Source organism: Corvus moneduloides, chromosome 11, assembly GCF_009650955.1.
Source record: "Corvus moneduloides isolate bCorMon1 chromosome 11, bCorMon1.pri, whole genome shotgun sequence".
In the NCBI taxonomy this organism is placed as follows: domain Eukaryota; kingdom Metazoa; phylum Chordata; class Aves; order Passeriformes; family Corvidae; genus Corvus; species Corvus moneduloides.
The window spans coordinates 4,986,394-5,002,976 of NC_045486.1; the positions used below are offsets into that span (position 1 = coordinate 4,986,394).

At 42.6% G+C, this 16,583-nt stretch overlaps 1 protein-coding gene across 19 annotated transcripts in view; it reads left to right on the top strand.

Annotated features, from left to right (window-relative positions):
• The window catches only part of FOXP1 (forkhead box P1), a 383,544-nt gene that overhangs the window by 324,311 nt on the left and 42,650 nt on the right, over window positions 1-16,583 (top strand). For all 19 annotated transcript variants that reach the window (XM_032121320.1, XM_032121318.1, XM_032121319.1 and 16 more), the window contains one exon: window positions 11,506-11,610. In XM_032121320.1, the coding sequence (XP_031977211.1) occupies window positions 11,506-11,610 (105 nt within the window). The remainder of the gene's footprint in view (window positions 1-11,505; window positions 11,611-16,583) is intronic.

Consider the following 16,583-nt stretch of genomic DNA (forward strand, 5'->3'; position numbering starts at 1 on the left):
TGGTCACTTCCAGTGGCTACTAACTGTATAACCTGATGAACAGTGGGCATCCTGAAACCTGCATGCTTGGGAATATTCCCCGTGTGGGTAGGTTTGGAGAAGCAGAATGGTGCAGTATTCATCAGTGCTTTGCAGTGGGCAGAGATTGCTCCAGCTTGGGCTTGAACTGGGAGGTCTGGGGGTGCTGTGGAGCTGTTGGACACCTTGTACCAGTCCCATCACCTTGCACCATCCTGTACTGACTGCAGCAGAGCCAGGATGGTGGAGGCTGTACATAAACGAGTGTGTTAATGAAGGTCCAGACCTGTTAATTTAAGAAGTGCATCTGGTGTTTACCAGAGGTAAGGTGAGGAGTTGCAGTTAAAGGCTATGTGCCCAAGAAACCTTTCTCCATCTGCCAGCAGTCCCATCTCTTCCCCTCATTGCCTTTATACCCTTTCCAACTATACTTGAGTCTTGTCCTTCCACATAAGCAAGCAGCCGTCTCATAGGAAAAATAGATGGGATAAACAAGGGGATTTTAAAATTGCATTTTCTTGCCAGTGTGGCAGGAGGACAGAGTCTGGAGAAGGCTCTGAAGGGAAGTGAGGAATGGCGTGGCAGACCATTGATCTGCTGCTTAGGCCTAATGCCTCGTGTTTTACTGTTGTTATCTTCCATGCCAGCTGATCCTCCATCAAAATCCCAAGGCCCTCAGATGAGGGCATTAGGATTCAGCACAATTAAGAGTTGCAGACTTGGGTCCGTTATTAATGCTCGGGATGAAACAGTTCAGCCTGCAGTCCATATGCTCCCAGGGCCCGATCCTTTCTTGGCCAGCCTCTCCACTTAGTCCCTGGCATTCATTCTGCACTGGTGCCAGCATCAAATCTGCTCAGCCGTGTCAGCTCCCCTCAGTTGCTCCCTGCAGCTGATTTTAGTTCATTATCCTTTACCATGAGCAGAGTAGCGTTGGATTAGGTTACCTCAGATCCATTCTCCATTAAGAAATAGGTGTTCCTGGGGCCTTTCCTCCCAAAAGGTATTCAGCTGCTTCATGTACTCAAACCCCATAATGACCCTTGTGCTGTTACCCATGGTCTGAGCAGCTCAGGTGCCTCCATCCTTGCTGTGGAGCCAGGTTGGGAGTGGGAGACTCAAGCTGGATGCCCAGCTGAGTATCTGATAAACCATCCTGCTTTCCACATGGCTGCTGTCCTTCTCATTGCGCTTGGAATGGCTTTGGGGACTGCCTGGGCTGTTGGTGATGAGGACACTGTGACAGCAGGGCACTGGCCTGGCCATCTCCATTTATTCTGTGCAGGTACAGCCCAAAGTGTCCCAGTGCCTGATCCCTTGGCACTCACTCCCCTGCCAAAGAAATCATCACCAGTTACTGAACGGGCTCCCCTCTGAGTCACTCTTCTGTAATCAGCTTTGAAAAAACACCGGCTGTGACTCAGACCTGGGGTTGTTAATCTTCAGTTTTGAGCCTTATCAGGCACTTTTTATTGTTCGTGCTTTTCAGATGCGGGTGTGGAGCCTCCTTTGCGTCGCCCGCACCCACCGTCTGCCACGGTGCTAAATCAGTTGTACAATTCCACTTGCTCCTCAGTCTGCCCAGGAGCTCCTTAATCACACTTCTCAGGGAATTCCTTCACTAAACTAAATGCAGTTTATTTTACTTGGTTTTCCCTATGAAGATGCAAAGTTAACCAGCCTGTGAGTATTTAATGTGGCCCCTGGCTGAAGGAGCATGCTGGGTTTGATGCTTGGGAAGCTGCCCCGGCGTCGAGGAGCTCCTGCAAGCCAGTGCTTCGCTGCTCTCTGGTCCTGTGTAATAACCATCAGTTGTACAACTCCAAACACTAAGCTAATGTATCAAAAAGCACTTAAAATAGATTGGGTGAGCCTTGGCAGACGCCTAACAGAACTTTTCCAAATTTTAGCATATGTATTGTTTTATTCCTCCATCTGGCCAACAGATCATTGTTTGATATCTGAGTGCTTTGCATATCTCCTCCCTTTTCTTGCAACTGAGATACTTACATGTGCATTTAATACAGCTTAATGCTATTTTTACATACCAGAGAAATAGCTGATGGCTTTCTGTTAATTGCATGCACTTTGCAGTTAAACTTTTACTAAAACATTCCTGTCTAAATACTTAAAGTCCAATGAAAATTTGTCCTCTTCTTTTATTAGAGGTGTTTATGTAGTACTCTTAAAAAGGGACCTGGTTTTGGTTTACTGCACTGTGGATTTCTGTTTCTTTTTATTTCCTCCTATGTGCAAGTCGTCCTTCCTCAGAATTTGCTCAGGTCTGATGGTCCTGAAGAGCTGAGCAGGGAGCTGATAAAGAGCTGTGTTATTTTTTTAACATATATAGCACAATCTGAGAACAGAAACACCCTTGAAAGTGCTGTAGAAGTAGAGGAGTTAGGTGGCTTGTGTGTGACTATTTTCTGTGCTGTTCAATAAAAATGGAGCAGTTAGTATGACAGCTGTTATATCATGTTATATTGTACTGCTAAGATACTGAGCAACATTTAAAGTAAAACTCCACCATTAAGCTGTATAAACTTTATCCGTGTCACTGTGGTTTAATGGAAAAAAAATGAGTTTCTCAATAAAATGACATCATTTTTACCAGGTTGTAATGTTCACTTTACAACTGTTTTTCTTTAATTCAATTTGTTTTACTTTACTTTTTCTTGGCATCCTTTTTTTTCTCGCAGTTTGGAGAGGGGGAAATCTCTTTTTCATAGAGCAGCTAGATACTGCTCAAACATCTCTTCCCTACTTTTCCCTTCTCCCTGCTCCCTCGACATCTTGTGCTAATCTGGAGCTCTACTTTTGTCAGGCAGACACAGTTGTATTTTCAAAGTAGAGAGATGCACATTTAAATCTGGTAATCGAGAGCCCAGGGAAAATTTATATTGCACTGCTTGCTGGTGGAGCAACATTTGTGAAATGCCATGGGGTGTTTTTCTGTATAGCTGGTGGTGGTAAGGTAGGAGGCCTGTAATTTCTTCTGTGTGATCAGGGAAACGTACATATATTATAAAGTAGATTCTTGTCATTAAAAGGATGGTATAAGCCCAGGCAGGGAAACTGCTAATATGTGTTGCAGCTTGTCATTTTGGGCTGCATGAATAAAGAGGAGAGCCATTCCTTTGGGAAATGATCTCGGGAACTGAGCAACAGATCCGCTAGCCAGCAAATTCTTTTTAACTGTAATTTTCCTTTTTGTGTATACTCAAAAATAACATTGCAGTGGGCCCTTAAATACCATTTCATACACAGAGCGCAATTTCCACAGCACAGGTGGTGCTAATATAGGACAGTCCCCTAGGCACTTGTCGCCAGGAGTTGTACAGCTTGTTCAGTGTCTGCATCCATATGGCAATCTGTCCCATTCATAGAAAGACATTGTAGCTGTGCCTGTGGGTGCTGTGGTCAATGTAGTGTAAAACGTAGATTTTAACTCTGGGCAACCTATGTTCTGCTGTTTGTTTTATTGTAGAATCCAATTTATAACATGAGGGAAGAAAAATCAGCTCAGAGCAAATTCCAGAACAATCTGGCTGGCTGGGGTTTGTGTTTATTCTTGGAGCGCATGGTTAATCAGCAGGTGCACAGCCCTGCGCCCCGCGCGCTCTAATGAACAGTTTACAGGAAGTCTTGCTCGGAAGAAACATTTTCCTTGTTGTTTATACTGTGAATTAACTCAGAAGTTGCAAAGCTGTAAACGGCGTTAGCTGGCCATGTATGTCATGCAAGTCTGTTCTGTACTTCTTGTCTTTTTTTGGCTTGCTTTCCCACTGTTGCATGGTTTTCCCTGGGTGTGGGTTGCTCAGGAAGGATGCTGAGCTTCTCTGTGCTCTACATGGCAATGCTGCCCCGGAGGGGGGCAAATCACAGCAAAGAGGCCCTCCCAAAAAGGAGGGTGAAGCTCTAGTGTTTCCCAGCAGTTCAGATCCTGAACACATGAATGTGATTTGTGGCTGCTCTGGTACCTGTCACTGCAATGCCAAGTGTTGTTCTGTTTTAGTGGGACTATTTGTTATGCCTTTTAGTAAACACAAACAAATAGACCGCCTAGCACCTGCAGCAGCATATGATATTTACACTACCTGTATGATTCAGCATGCTTCCCTGGGGAAGCAGGCTTGTGTCCTCTCGATTTTAGTGCTTTTTTAAACAGCATTCTTCCAAGGGGAAAGCATGTGGCAGAGACAATGCAATGCTCTAGCTGTAGTTCTCCCTTGGAGTCATTATTTATCTTAATTATATTTTTATAAACATTTCCCCAAGGGCACTTTGCTGCTGCTGCAGGGGTGTGGGGTGGGCGAAGGCCCCCACAACGAGCTGCCAGGCTGTGTGTGATGTGGCAGTCACCTTCTGCACAGGTTTTGTTGTGCCTGTGGGACAGGGGTGAAAAATACTGACGTGAATAATCCCTGTTAATCATATTTGTTGACGTATCACTGGTTTATATAAGAGTGGAAGACTTGCCTCAACTCTAAATGTAACAGAAGAGAATTTTGTTGAACAAGAATAGATCTTGTTTCTCAGTGTTTTCTTTTACTATAAATTTAAATGTTACAACAGAATATAAATTACAGTAAAATAAGGTTGGCAAACAGGATCTTTTTACAAAGTATGTACATTCACTGGTAATTCTACACCTCGGTCTCAGTGAAGTCCAAGGTCTAATCCTGTGTTTTTATACTTGTGTATGTTCTTAAAAGGGTTGCTGAACTGGGGCCAAAGCTCTGCCACTGCCACTTCTCTCTGCCATGCGAATTGGGTGTGTAAGAGGGATGGGATTGCTGTGCTGAAAGTCAGTGTTAAAAAAAAAAAAAAAACCTGAAAAAAACCCGCAGAACATCCCCCCAGCCCCAAAAACCCAAGAAAGTAGTTGGATCACATTTTTTTCCTAATTAAAATAAGATACTGAATCAATCCGTTTTAATCTGAATAAATTAGGAGACTGTTCAGAGAGGAATAAAATGAGATTTAGCAGGGATAAGTAAAAAGTAGCCCAGCTAGGAAATCAAAATTCCAAACTGCGGGTTTGACATGACACGTCAGCTGCTCAGCATCAGTTGTGTGGGAAATGGCTGAGGCATAATTGGGGTTGAGAAATTAAGGTGGGACACTCTTTGCCATGTCTTAGTCAAAAAGGTAAATGCAGTCATGGGAGGCATAAACATGCGTGTTGCATCCGAGTCCTTTCTTTTTTTCCTGTTCTACTTTATGCAGAACCAGTTAAACCACATTGAGTGTGATGTTCAATTGGCCACTCTCTTGGAGAAAGGATAAAGAGAAGCTGAGGCAAATATAGAGGAGAGCAGCTAGGATGATAAAGGAGTTGGAGGGAATAGGCTATGAAGACAGATTAAAGGGAATTAAAGATCTACACCCTGGAAAAATAGAGGCTCTAGGAGGATATGATTATGGTATGTAAGTACATGAAGTGATGCTACAAAGAAGAAGAAGGAAAAAATTGTTCTCATTAGTTAGCAGTGCTGGAATTTAAAATCCAGCGTTTCAAATCGTGTGTGTCTGGGTATATTTGATGTACTTTTCACTACAGTACCTAGGCACAAGGTTGAAATAAAAAAATAAGAGTTTTAAATCACAGAGAAACTCGTTAGTTCAAGTGCAGGAATGGAATGTGCACCTGAGATAAGTGATGGATTTTTTGCAATGGGCATTTCTTTAAAATGCTCTAGAAAGACATTTAATTCCTCCAAGGAAGGGATGTAGGGCAGTGACAGTCCAGAGCCTGTGGCAGTTTTTCTGCAGGGCTGGAAGAGGGCCTGCCACTGGAAGGAGGATGTGTTCAAGTGCTGGAGGGTCATAACGTTGATTAATAGTCCAAACCATCAGTGGATAGATCAAAACCAGAAGATGATGCTTATAATTATCCAGTCTGGTTCTGCTCTTTGCAGTGAGGGTGGGGGTAGAAGAGCAGGGGAATGTCAGCCAGATTTTGTCTTAGTCTTGCTTCAAATTCTCCAGTGTTCTCATTGCAAAACAGGAATTTAGGGAGTAGTGCCATGGGGGCAGTGGTTCGGGGTGCACAGGTGGCCTGCTATAAGAAAATAAGCACTGCTGTTTTCTTTCTTATGCTACAGGAGTACACAAGTTAGTGCACACCGATTAGAAGAGAGGATTTCAGCCTGTGGGCTGCAGTTTTAACTTGATTTGTCTTAAATTGGTGTAGTCATTTAAAATGTAATATACCCTCCTGTTATTTCCAATAGGGCTTGATGTAAAACATGAGCTGCTTCTAGTCCTAGGTCTGGACGTGGACTAAAGTAGTGAGGAAGAGGAGAAATGCTCCTCTAAAAAGCATCCAAAATTTGCAAGCCAGTTGTAGAAAGAGCTGTCACTGACCACTCACATCAAATGCCACCTCTCCTGCAGGCCCATGACCTTCTGTTAAGCTTTATCCAGTGATGAAGAGGCATCACCCTGCCTGAACAGTCCCCTGTTTAGATCACATACCTGCTTCGTGGGTGGTTCCTGAGGCTTGGACAGGAGCATGAGTATCTAGAAGGATTTTTTTGTTGTTTTTTTAACTGACAGTTTAGAGAGGAAAGAGGTGCTGCACCACTTTACTGAGTTTGAAGGGATTTGCTCCAGTGGAACTTCACTGCAAAACACATCTTTGTTCGGTTGATTCTGTCATGAAGGCAGGAACTTGCACTTGAGTACAGTTAGTACCAGGATTTAATCATTACTGCCTCCATTTCATTTTAAAATCAGATCCAGTGAGTGTTTCTGACTCAGAAAATTGCGACTTTTTCAGCAGCCTTATTCTTTTGGTGCCTTCTGATGAGCTTCAGAGCTCACCGGGCAGTCACAGCTCTGGGAGAGCCGTGTTGGTTCCCAGCTGTGTGTCTCTTTCTCCTGTACAGAACCAAAACTGTGGCATTTTGCCTCAATGGCTGTGCCATCTACATCAGAGAGAGGGGGAATGTGGTGTGAGACAGAGCCCCACGCTCCTGCCTGGGCTGTACACGGATATCAGTTTCATGGCAGCTGGCAAAGATGAGGTCACTTCCCATTGAACCTGAGGAATGAAATAAAATTAAAAAGACAATTCTGCACTTTGTGAGGGTGCTGTGCTCCAGCTCCTTCCAGGAGGAAAGCAGGAGACATAGTATTGATTTTTCAGCGTGCAGGTGGCTCAGGCATGTTCTGAGCTCTGTTAGAACGTGAGCAGATGCTTCATAACTGTACTAGAAAGTCAAGGATGCTTCTCTACATCACTGACTTCCCTCAGTGTTTTGGCAAAGATCACTGGCCCAAGCAGATGTGGAAGAGAGAGAGTGGAATTATGAAGTATGTCAGCATCATGAATATTTAAAATATGGTCCACTGTGTGGCAGAAGTACAGACGCTGAGGCTTTTGCTCTAGCTGGATTTTATATCTACCCGTGTCTTTTTAGCCAGTGTGTACAAGCACAGTACCCAATTCCATGTGGTTAATAAATGTGGGTTGAATTTGACCATTTAAAGAGCACAGGGAGCTTTCACACTGGGGCTTTGGTCACTGCTTTCCCCAACACCCATCTCACTTTGGGGTGTCATTTTTACTCTCCATCAGCACTTAGCTGTCTCTGGCGTCCCTGTCTCCTGTGCTTTTGTGTCCCAGAGTGTGGTTCTTCCAGGATGCTGTAGCACAGCAGGTGTATTCCAAAAGGTGAATGGCTGACAGGAGTGGGCTGTGCAAGTCCCAGCTTCAACTGCCATCCCTGTAGGAATAGGAGGTGAAATTGCTTCCAGACCCCCTGGAGATCCTTGGGGTTATGGGGCAATGTAGGGTGAAGAAGGAAGAGGTAAAATTTCCTTTCCTCTATCCAGCAAGCCCAGAGGAGCTGTGGAAGTGCTTGTCCCTTCTCCCCTCCCCTCTGTACTGGAAACAGAGCTGGAGACAGCAGAAGATGATTGGACACTTACACAGTTTTCAGCCTTGTACATGGATTTTGTTACTCTCTTGTATGTCGTGTGTGACTTACGCAAGACATTTCACTTGCCAGAGTGTTCTTTGCTGTATTTTGATGTAATAATGCATCACTGTTGCATTATTTGGAAGTAATTCTATTGTATTAACTGTTTTTTATGCAAGTACCTTACTAAGAGAAAAAAAACCACATTGTCTTGAATTTACATCATTTATTTCTTCACTACTTTGAAAATTATGTCTTGTTATAAAATCATTTCCTCTAACTACTGTTGCATCACCAGTACCCCACCATGAATATGCATTTCTGGGAAGGAGAAGGTGACAGAAACAAACACCTACTCTAATGTGTCATTAGAAATCAAACAGACCTAGAACTTGCTTCTGCTTGCCAATGCTCAGATCTTCTGAAAGTCTGTCTGCGGCAGCGAGACCAAGGATGCATCCAGATTACAGAAGCTGTGCTTGCGTGCAGGCAGAATATCAGTGAACAATTTCAGATTATAGGTTTGCATTGTGCTCACAAAAGCTGTTTATTTATGTACCGGATTAAAATCTTCTTTTTCTACCTCTGCTTGTTCAAACAAAGTGAGCACTTAGATCAGTTCAACAGAGTTCTCCATTCATTTTCACTGGCTGTATCCTTTGTGCGTTACATCCGCTTCTATATAAACCCGCTCTTTGTTTTGTTTTGAGGTGCTTCTTCAGGCTCTATCAGGGAACAAGTGGCAATCTATAATATCTTCAAAAGTGGGATGGATAAAATAGCAGTAATCTGATACTGACACATAAAGGTCACCGAAAGGCACTGCTGAAACCCCCCTGAGCAAGATGGGAGTCGCTGCCTTTGGAATGGCACAGTGCCTGCAGAGGGGGACAGTGCTTGTCTTTCAGTACTGAGGGTTTTTTTCTCTTTGAAATGTCTTATATTTGGTAAGCTGAAGTAGTTCCTCTGCTTGGTTGAATGGCAGTGGAAGCTCTGCGTAGGTGTTAAGCGTGTTACACATAGCATCGTGTTAGCAAAGTGATCTTTTAAGTTCCCGTTTACAGTCAGCACCAGCCTTTATGGTTATTGACAGCACGAGCCTTTGACATCCTGAGCATCATTCAGAGTTTGATATTGTCTTGGTCATTCCGTCATTTTCTTTGGATGCAATACCAGGGTGTCGTGTCCTACATAGTTTGTCTTGTCTTGTGCAAGTTCCCTGGAAAGAAAAGAGATTTGCACTTGGATTTAAAAAATAAATACAAATCTCGGTAGGGCTCTTTCCGTTGACTTGGCCATGGCCTTTAGGCTCTCACAGAGAAACTTTAAAAATCCCTGCTGGGGGTTTAAGCCATGTGACTCCTGTTGATATTATAATGAGATTTACAGTGCTTAAACCCCATGGGGGACTGACTCCTTACTTGGCGTCACACGTCGCAGTGTGTGGGTAACATGCACTGGGCAGATTCATACACTGCTGGGGTTTTTTTGGGGGGGGGAGGGGGTCTTCCAAACACTCTGAAATCATAGCTCTCATATGTAGTCTTCATGGACTTCAATGGAATGTTAGCGTGAAAGCTTCTTTTCTCACCCTTTGCTGTATCCAGGTTCGGAAGCAGATGATAAACCCCGTTATTTTCTCAATTTTTCTGATGTGTACAGAGAATGTTTGACCCTATGCCTGTTTGGCTTGGGTGGATGGTGTTTCTTCAGCCATTCTCCCTCTTCCTCAGCTGAGGAAATGTGTGGTGTGGGATTTTTTAAATTTCCTTGCAAGGAATGCATCGGTTCCTTTGTTCTTTTAAAAACTTTACAGAGATTCTCCTCACTTGAACATTTTTTAAAAGACTGATTCAGTTAAACCAGTCTAATATTCCTATATAGAAAAGGCCTTTGTAAAGCTCTTCACCTACTGCTGTTTTTTTAGGAAATTACCTTGCACATACGTATATTTATGCTTGAAGAACTATATGTAAAAAAGAAGATGTTAATGATATTAATGAAATAATGAATTAGGTTCATGTAAAACTCATAATACCTTTTCTAGTCAGTACTTCTTAAATTATTTTTTTTAAAATGTAAAATAATTTTAAATACCACCTTCTGTAATCTTCAGATTCTCATCGGGCCTAAAGTCAAAAGTGGCAGAATCTGGGCAGCAATTTCTCTTCCACGTTGTTTGCGTTTGGGATGACATCTCGGGAGTATTTTACAGTGATCTGGCTACTCAGTGCATCTGAAATTATACAGGAACACAATTTTGTCAGAGGGCACAGACAGATAATACTACAGAAGAAGAATAAACAGCATTTCCACATGTGTAAAAGTAAAATGACAGAAAGTAGGCATTTGTCCATAACGTTACCTGTAATCCAGAATGAAGTAAGTCATAAAAGCCACACCTAGATGCTGGTATGTGTTCATATCCTTTGTGTATGTTTGAAGTCCATAATACAGCACAGACATACTGTAGCAAAAAGCTTTGCCATGAAGAATACCTATGTATGTGAGCATAAAATAGAGATTTCAATATTTTTTTGACATTTTGCTTTTAAAGTCATCTAAGGTTATGGAGATTGTTGAAAAAAATAATTCCTTTCCTTAAGAAGTTTCCATGCAGAAGTTGAATAAAGAAGATATTTTAGAATATGGTTCATCAGTTAGTGCAACAGATACATTTCCCTGAGCACCACATGGCCTGGATCAAAGCATCTCATGACTTGGATCAGTGCAGCCAAATCATTACGTATTGATTGGAATCCCGCTGAAGGATTAACCCCTTAGTGCTCATATGAATTTTTTTCTTTAACACTGGGTTCAGAAGTTAGGAGATTCTGTGATGCTCCTGCCCAGTCTTAGCAAGGTTAATAGCCCCCACTAACCCATCATACTGAGGAATTCTTAGATTGCATGGCTCCTCTTCTTTATGGTGAATTTTGCATTTGAAAATATATCTTGAATCTTCTTTCTTGGGATATATAAGGGGGCTGCATTTGTGCAAGGAAACAGCCTATAAGAACAAAAAAAAAAAAAAAAAACCACAACCAGAAAAAACACCAACACAGTAAATAAATAACCTGGTGGGAAAGCCAAGGCTCCAAATTTAATGTTTTTCCTTTCTCTAGCCATGAGGAAAGCCTCAGGTCCAGCTGTGTTATGGTAAAATGGGACATTGCTGTATGGAGATGACTTCTCGATGAAGTTGAATTGTAGATACGCAATGTTCATAAATTTCTTAGCAAAATATCTAGCAGGGTATTAAGCAGATCTGTCAAATGATTTCTCCCCCGTCCATGTTAATTTAAATTCTTTACAAACCTCTTAATTAATGAATGAAATGTAGGAGGATAGCTAAGTAAGAATGACACATGTTTCACACTGCAAATGGTATTTAATTCTGTTTTGAAAAACCACGGGCAAGAGTCAGGCAGGTACTGTGAGCTGTTGGAGATGCTTCAGGATCTGGTGTTCGCTGCTCTTTAAGAGTCTTTGTGAGAATGAATTGTCACGGTACATTCAGTTTACAGCACTTTTTCTCTCTTCTCTTTCTCCCCTCCAGTTTATCCCACGAGGAGCACTCACACAGCCACCCGCTGTACGGACACGGCGTATGCAAATGGCCGGGCTGTGAAGCAGTATGTGAAGACTTCCAGTCGTTTCTAAAGTAAGGATGGTTTTTTTGGCACTTGCATTGTACAGAAAGCATGCCCTTAAATTTTGTGTGCTGTCACTCACCCTGGGCCTGATGCAAAGCCCATTGAAGTCAACAGAGAGCTCCCTTTCACTTCAGTGGCTTTTGGATCAGGCTCAAGAACGTTTTAACAGGGGATGGTAAATTAGCCCCATGGGGAAATTATGGTCTTGCTCAGTGTATTACTCTAAAATAGTGTTTGCAGTTCCGCAGCTTTTTTTTGTTTGTTTGTTTTATTTAAATAATTTTCAAGTTGCAGTATCGATCATGTAAATAATAAAACCTTGTTTTAACCTTGATTTCACTTTAATTTAAAAATCTAGTCTTAAATTAACTCCATAATTGAACAGAGAATTGCAGAACATCATGTGAAATTTAATTTATGTCAAATAAGTAACTAATGAACAAAGTCTACACTACTAAAAATAAACTATAATTATATTAATTGGGCCCCTGCAGTTTGCTGCAGACCTTTTCCTCGCTGCCAAAGAACACAGTTTTACGCGTTGCATAAACAGTGCATTATGGACTAGTGTGTGGTAGTGCGTGCATCCCGATGCAGGGAAGGACCTCAGAGTCCTAATAGCTTACACATGGCTACTCCACAGCTAAACCATCAGCCTCACCCCTGTTCCCACCACAAAAGAGTTCTTTGTCTGGGTAGGACACCAGGTACACACATGCTGTGGGTGCATCCAGGTTACTGAGGGTTTGTCACTGATCTTTGCTCAAGTTATGTGGCTGGTCAGTTTTAAGATCACTGAAGACCGACCACCAGAGCAATGTTCATGATTTAAATGCACAAAGGGACAAATTTTTTTCCTAGTTAGAGTAGTCATCTCATGAAGTTAGTCCACATAAATACATGAGGTTCTTCAGGATGAATAAGTAGACTTAGTTCCAAAAGGTTCAGCTGTACCTGCTCTTTCTGAGGCGGTTCCCTGGATTTTTATGTGAGGGAGGGAAGGGCAACAGCAGGCACAGGATGTTTGTTTGGTGATGTTAGATGATACAGATAGGGTTTTGCTCTCCGAACAGAATGGACCACTTGTGGTTCCACTGGCAAAACCCTCCTGAGTTCGTAGGAGTGGCACTGGTCCTACTATAAACATATATTACAAGTGTGGAATGGTACAGTAAAGAGACGGTTCTCATTACAAGAGGATTACAAAATAAGAAGGTGCTAGTCATAAATTTCCATGAAGGGTGGCCTCATTTCTTGTAATTCATCCTGTTGTTCACTTAAGTGAAATGAATGCTAATCTCGCCATACTTGCCAGCTCATTCATATTCATATGCCATGCTATAGCATTTAGACCTTTAAAACAATTCTCATCTTTACTGCAGTAAGTGCAAGGGAAAGGTGCTGTGGTAGCCTTAGGTAGCAAAATAATGTGTGTGGTCACATATGGTCAGATTGTGCCACCTTTGCTTCCTGTGCTAGTCCCGTGTTCCAGGTTAGAGCAGCTGCTTTCAGGAAGATTCTGTAGGAGGAGTGGTCTGCTTGAGGTGGCCGTGCATAGAAAACACATTAAGTCACAAGCACGGGTAGAGGCAAGGCTGGTTTTTTATACAGTATTTTGGAGATGTTTCAGTAAGTAGACCCAGTCCACCAGTTCACCTGGAGGAGATACGTGGAGCAGTCAGTATTTAGGAATAACCTGAAAACTGTCACCAGCCCAGGCTGGACTTGAAGCAGCTCCATCAGTTCTAGTTTTTTCATTATCAGTCTGGTTTTTGTCTCCATTGAAACATTTCAACAGAAATATTTTGTGTGAGTTTCTTAAAGTCATCAACTTGTGTAAATTTTCTCATTATTCAAGTGCTGCAGTGTCCAGACAAAGTCTTACTGTTCAGAGAGATACTTAACCCAGAACAAATGCAGAAATGGATGTCTCTGAGCAGTTATTGACGCTGTTAAGAAGTGAGTGTTGCTTCAGAAAATGATACCGTAGCCTTCCATGTCTCCTGTGGAGCATCCGTCCTTAAATTATGTTGCCATTTATCAGAATTCATTACTCAGTGAAAAGATAACAGGTAGATGCTTGAAGTTCCTTTCTGATACTTGTATAATCTGTGACACTCTGTCGATGGTCCTCTCAAGAGAAAAGCTCTTGTTTACCAAGTGAAATACAGCCTGTGTATCAAGTATTGCTTAATTTCACTTAACTTGTGAAAAAGCAAAGAGAAGTTGTATGTGGAATGAAAGCCCTGTCTACCAATAAAATGATTCTTCAGTTAAGGGAGAAAAAAGGACTCGCAGGTCTAAAACATGGTTCATTTCTTTTCCTCCTGAGGAAGAAATATCATAACTGTTGGTAAATCAAAACCAGAGATTTGACACTCTTCTGTGATCGTTCTGTAGTGTTTGTTCCCAAGGTGAGGTACACCACAGGGCCCTTGATTTCAAAGATAAATACTGTACAAATAACGATCCTAGTTGTCTTTCACTCACAGCCAACAGGAGGATGCTTATCAGAACCAGCAGATACATGGGCTATTGTACGCATTTATTTCCCTATTTCTTTTTGAAATAAGTTGCAGTTTTTAGCATCGCTGTGTTGTGTTTCTTTTTTTAGTCCATCAGCCATTGGTTATCATGTGATGCGGTATCAGTTAGAGCTAACTGATAGCAGCAGGGGCTGCTGCTCTGCCTAATGAAACAGCAGCACCCTGTATGCTCCAGAATACTCCCTGAGCCTAAAAACAAAAACAAGTCCAGTCTCAGGGCGGCGACCCTGTGGCCTCTGCCAAGCTGCAGGGAGCAAGGTGAGGGCTGGAAGGTGCACACGTGTCTGGCCTGTTAACCAGGGCCCGTCTTGCAGGCGGCAGCGAAAGGAGCAATTAGTAGCACAGAGCGACTTTCCTGCAAAATTGACTATATCCTTGATTTCATTTGCATGTGTTTAAAGACCGTTGAAGATAGAAATATATACCCCTTATACAGCAAGTTGTGCAGGAAATCCCGGCTGGAGGGAGGGCGGTTTGTTCAGCAGGGTATCCAGGTATCCAGGGCAAAAAAAGAAGACTGAATAGGGTTTTATTATCTGCCCCCCCCCCCCCCTTTTTTTTTCCCTGTAATTTGATTGTGGGTTAGACGTGCTTAATCCTGGCTGTACCATTTTTAAATCAAATGTATTCTTTAAAAGAAAGGACACAGACCTTTGGAGAGATCTGGCAGTCCTGTGTTGCAGTGATGCTGGTAATCTGCTTCATGTGCATTTAACTTTGATGAAACGAAGGGGAGTTTATGTGAAAGAAACTACTAAGTGCACTCTGTAATGTTTTCACAAGTGTTTTTATCATGGTAACATCTTGTTTACTTTAGTTGCCTGCCTAAAACTACTTGGAACATGTTAAGAAAACATTTCGAGAAAGGTTCTACAAAGAGGCTTTTGTTTAGCAGCAACTGTGAGACTGCTCGGCTCACAAAGGTGTTAACTTTCAACCCCTTAAGCACTTCCACATGAAATTCCAGCAACTATGTTTGTGGTTTTGGAAAAACAAAGTGTATATTAAAGAAACCAGGTATATGCTAACACATGTTGAAGTACGCCGGAAATCATAAATTGTTTCAAAGGCATTAATTGCGCTCGTTTGCATGGAGGAGCGTTCTGCACTGAAATCATCCGCACGGCGCGGGCTTTTTAATCGAATAGGCAGCGAGGGCAGGGGGATGGCTGGGCTGTGGGTGGGTGTTTCAGATTTCTGTAGGTCGCGGCAGGGCCGGCGTCGTCCCCCGGGGCGAGGGGGGAGCTGCGGGATGCGGCCCCGTCCCGAGCGGGACCCACCCGGCCCGGCCGCGCTCGCCGGCAGCCGCTGGTTCCGAGGCCGCCGCGCTGGGGAAGGCGCCGTGCCGGTGTTCCCGGCGCTTCCGCAGCCTCCCGGTCAACCCCCGTGCCAGGGCAGGGGGCTCGGGACCCCCGCGGCTGCGGCGGCGGAGGCCGGGGTGGCCCAAATCCCACAGTGCCCTCTAGTGCTCCTGGGAATGCTGCTGGGAGAGGGAGAGGCACCGGGAGCATCCCCGGGAGCGGCGGCAGCCCTGCCACAGCCCCGCTCCCATCCCTCCCGAGCCGGGCGAGCAGCAGGCCAGCTCCACATAACTCCCTGAATTTCTATTTCATTCTTTATTTAATCTATTTATTTATGTACTTTAATTGTGATTTTTTATTTTGTTATTTTAATGGTTATTTGTCCTCTTATTTTAAATTTTGTTATGTATTCTGTTACGCATTTTATATGTCTGTATTGTTTAATTGTCATTAACAATTGTCATTAGGTCATTATTTAGTCTAATACTTTTATTTACTTTATTATTTTAACTTTCCTTTATTTCTGTTTTATTTTTATACATGCTTTACACACACACACACATATATATATGAAATACTTGTGCTGATGGGGTATATGTAGCGAGGCCCATTGCCTTGCATTATCCCCTTTTTTCCTCTCTTAAAGGTGCACTTAGTTTATGTTTCCCATTATAATTTCCGGTGTGTAATCAGAAAGCATTCCTTAAGAGACAGGGATCATCTTTGTTTCATACTTTTATTGACACTGTCTACCGTATTACTGCGATGTCTAAATGGTAAAATTTATTATTAGCAATAGTGTCACAAAAGTCTGAGACAGCGATTTTCCTTTCAATAAAAGTAGTTAAAAACCTTTTAGAAAATCCATAATTTTGATTGCTGGTACTTCATAAATGTATAACTGGTACTTTTTAGCTGTCTCTTTAGGGAAAAATGAGTTTTATCACCTGCAGTACCTGGGTTAATGAAATTGTGTGTTGGAATTTAGCCAGAATGAAAGATGAGATCATTTGGTGGCACTAATATTGGCAACAGGTCTCATAAAAAGGTTCGACTCTTTTTAGAGAATTATCATTAGGGCTTTTTCTTTTTTTGAGCATGGGGGAGAGATTCAAGTTATTTGTCATTTTTGAA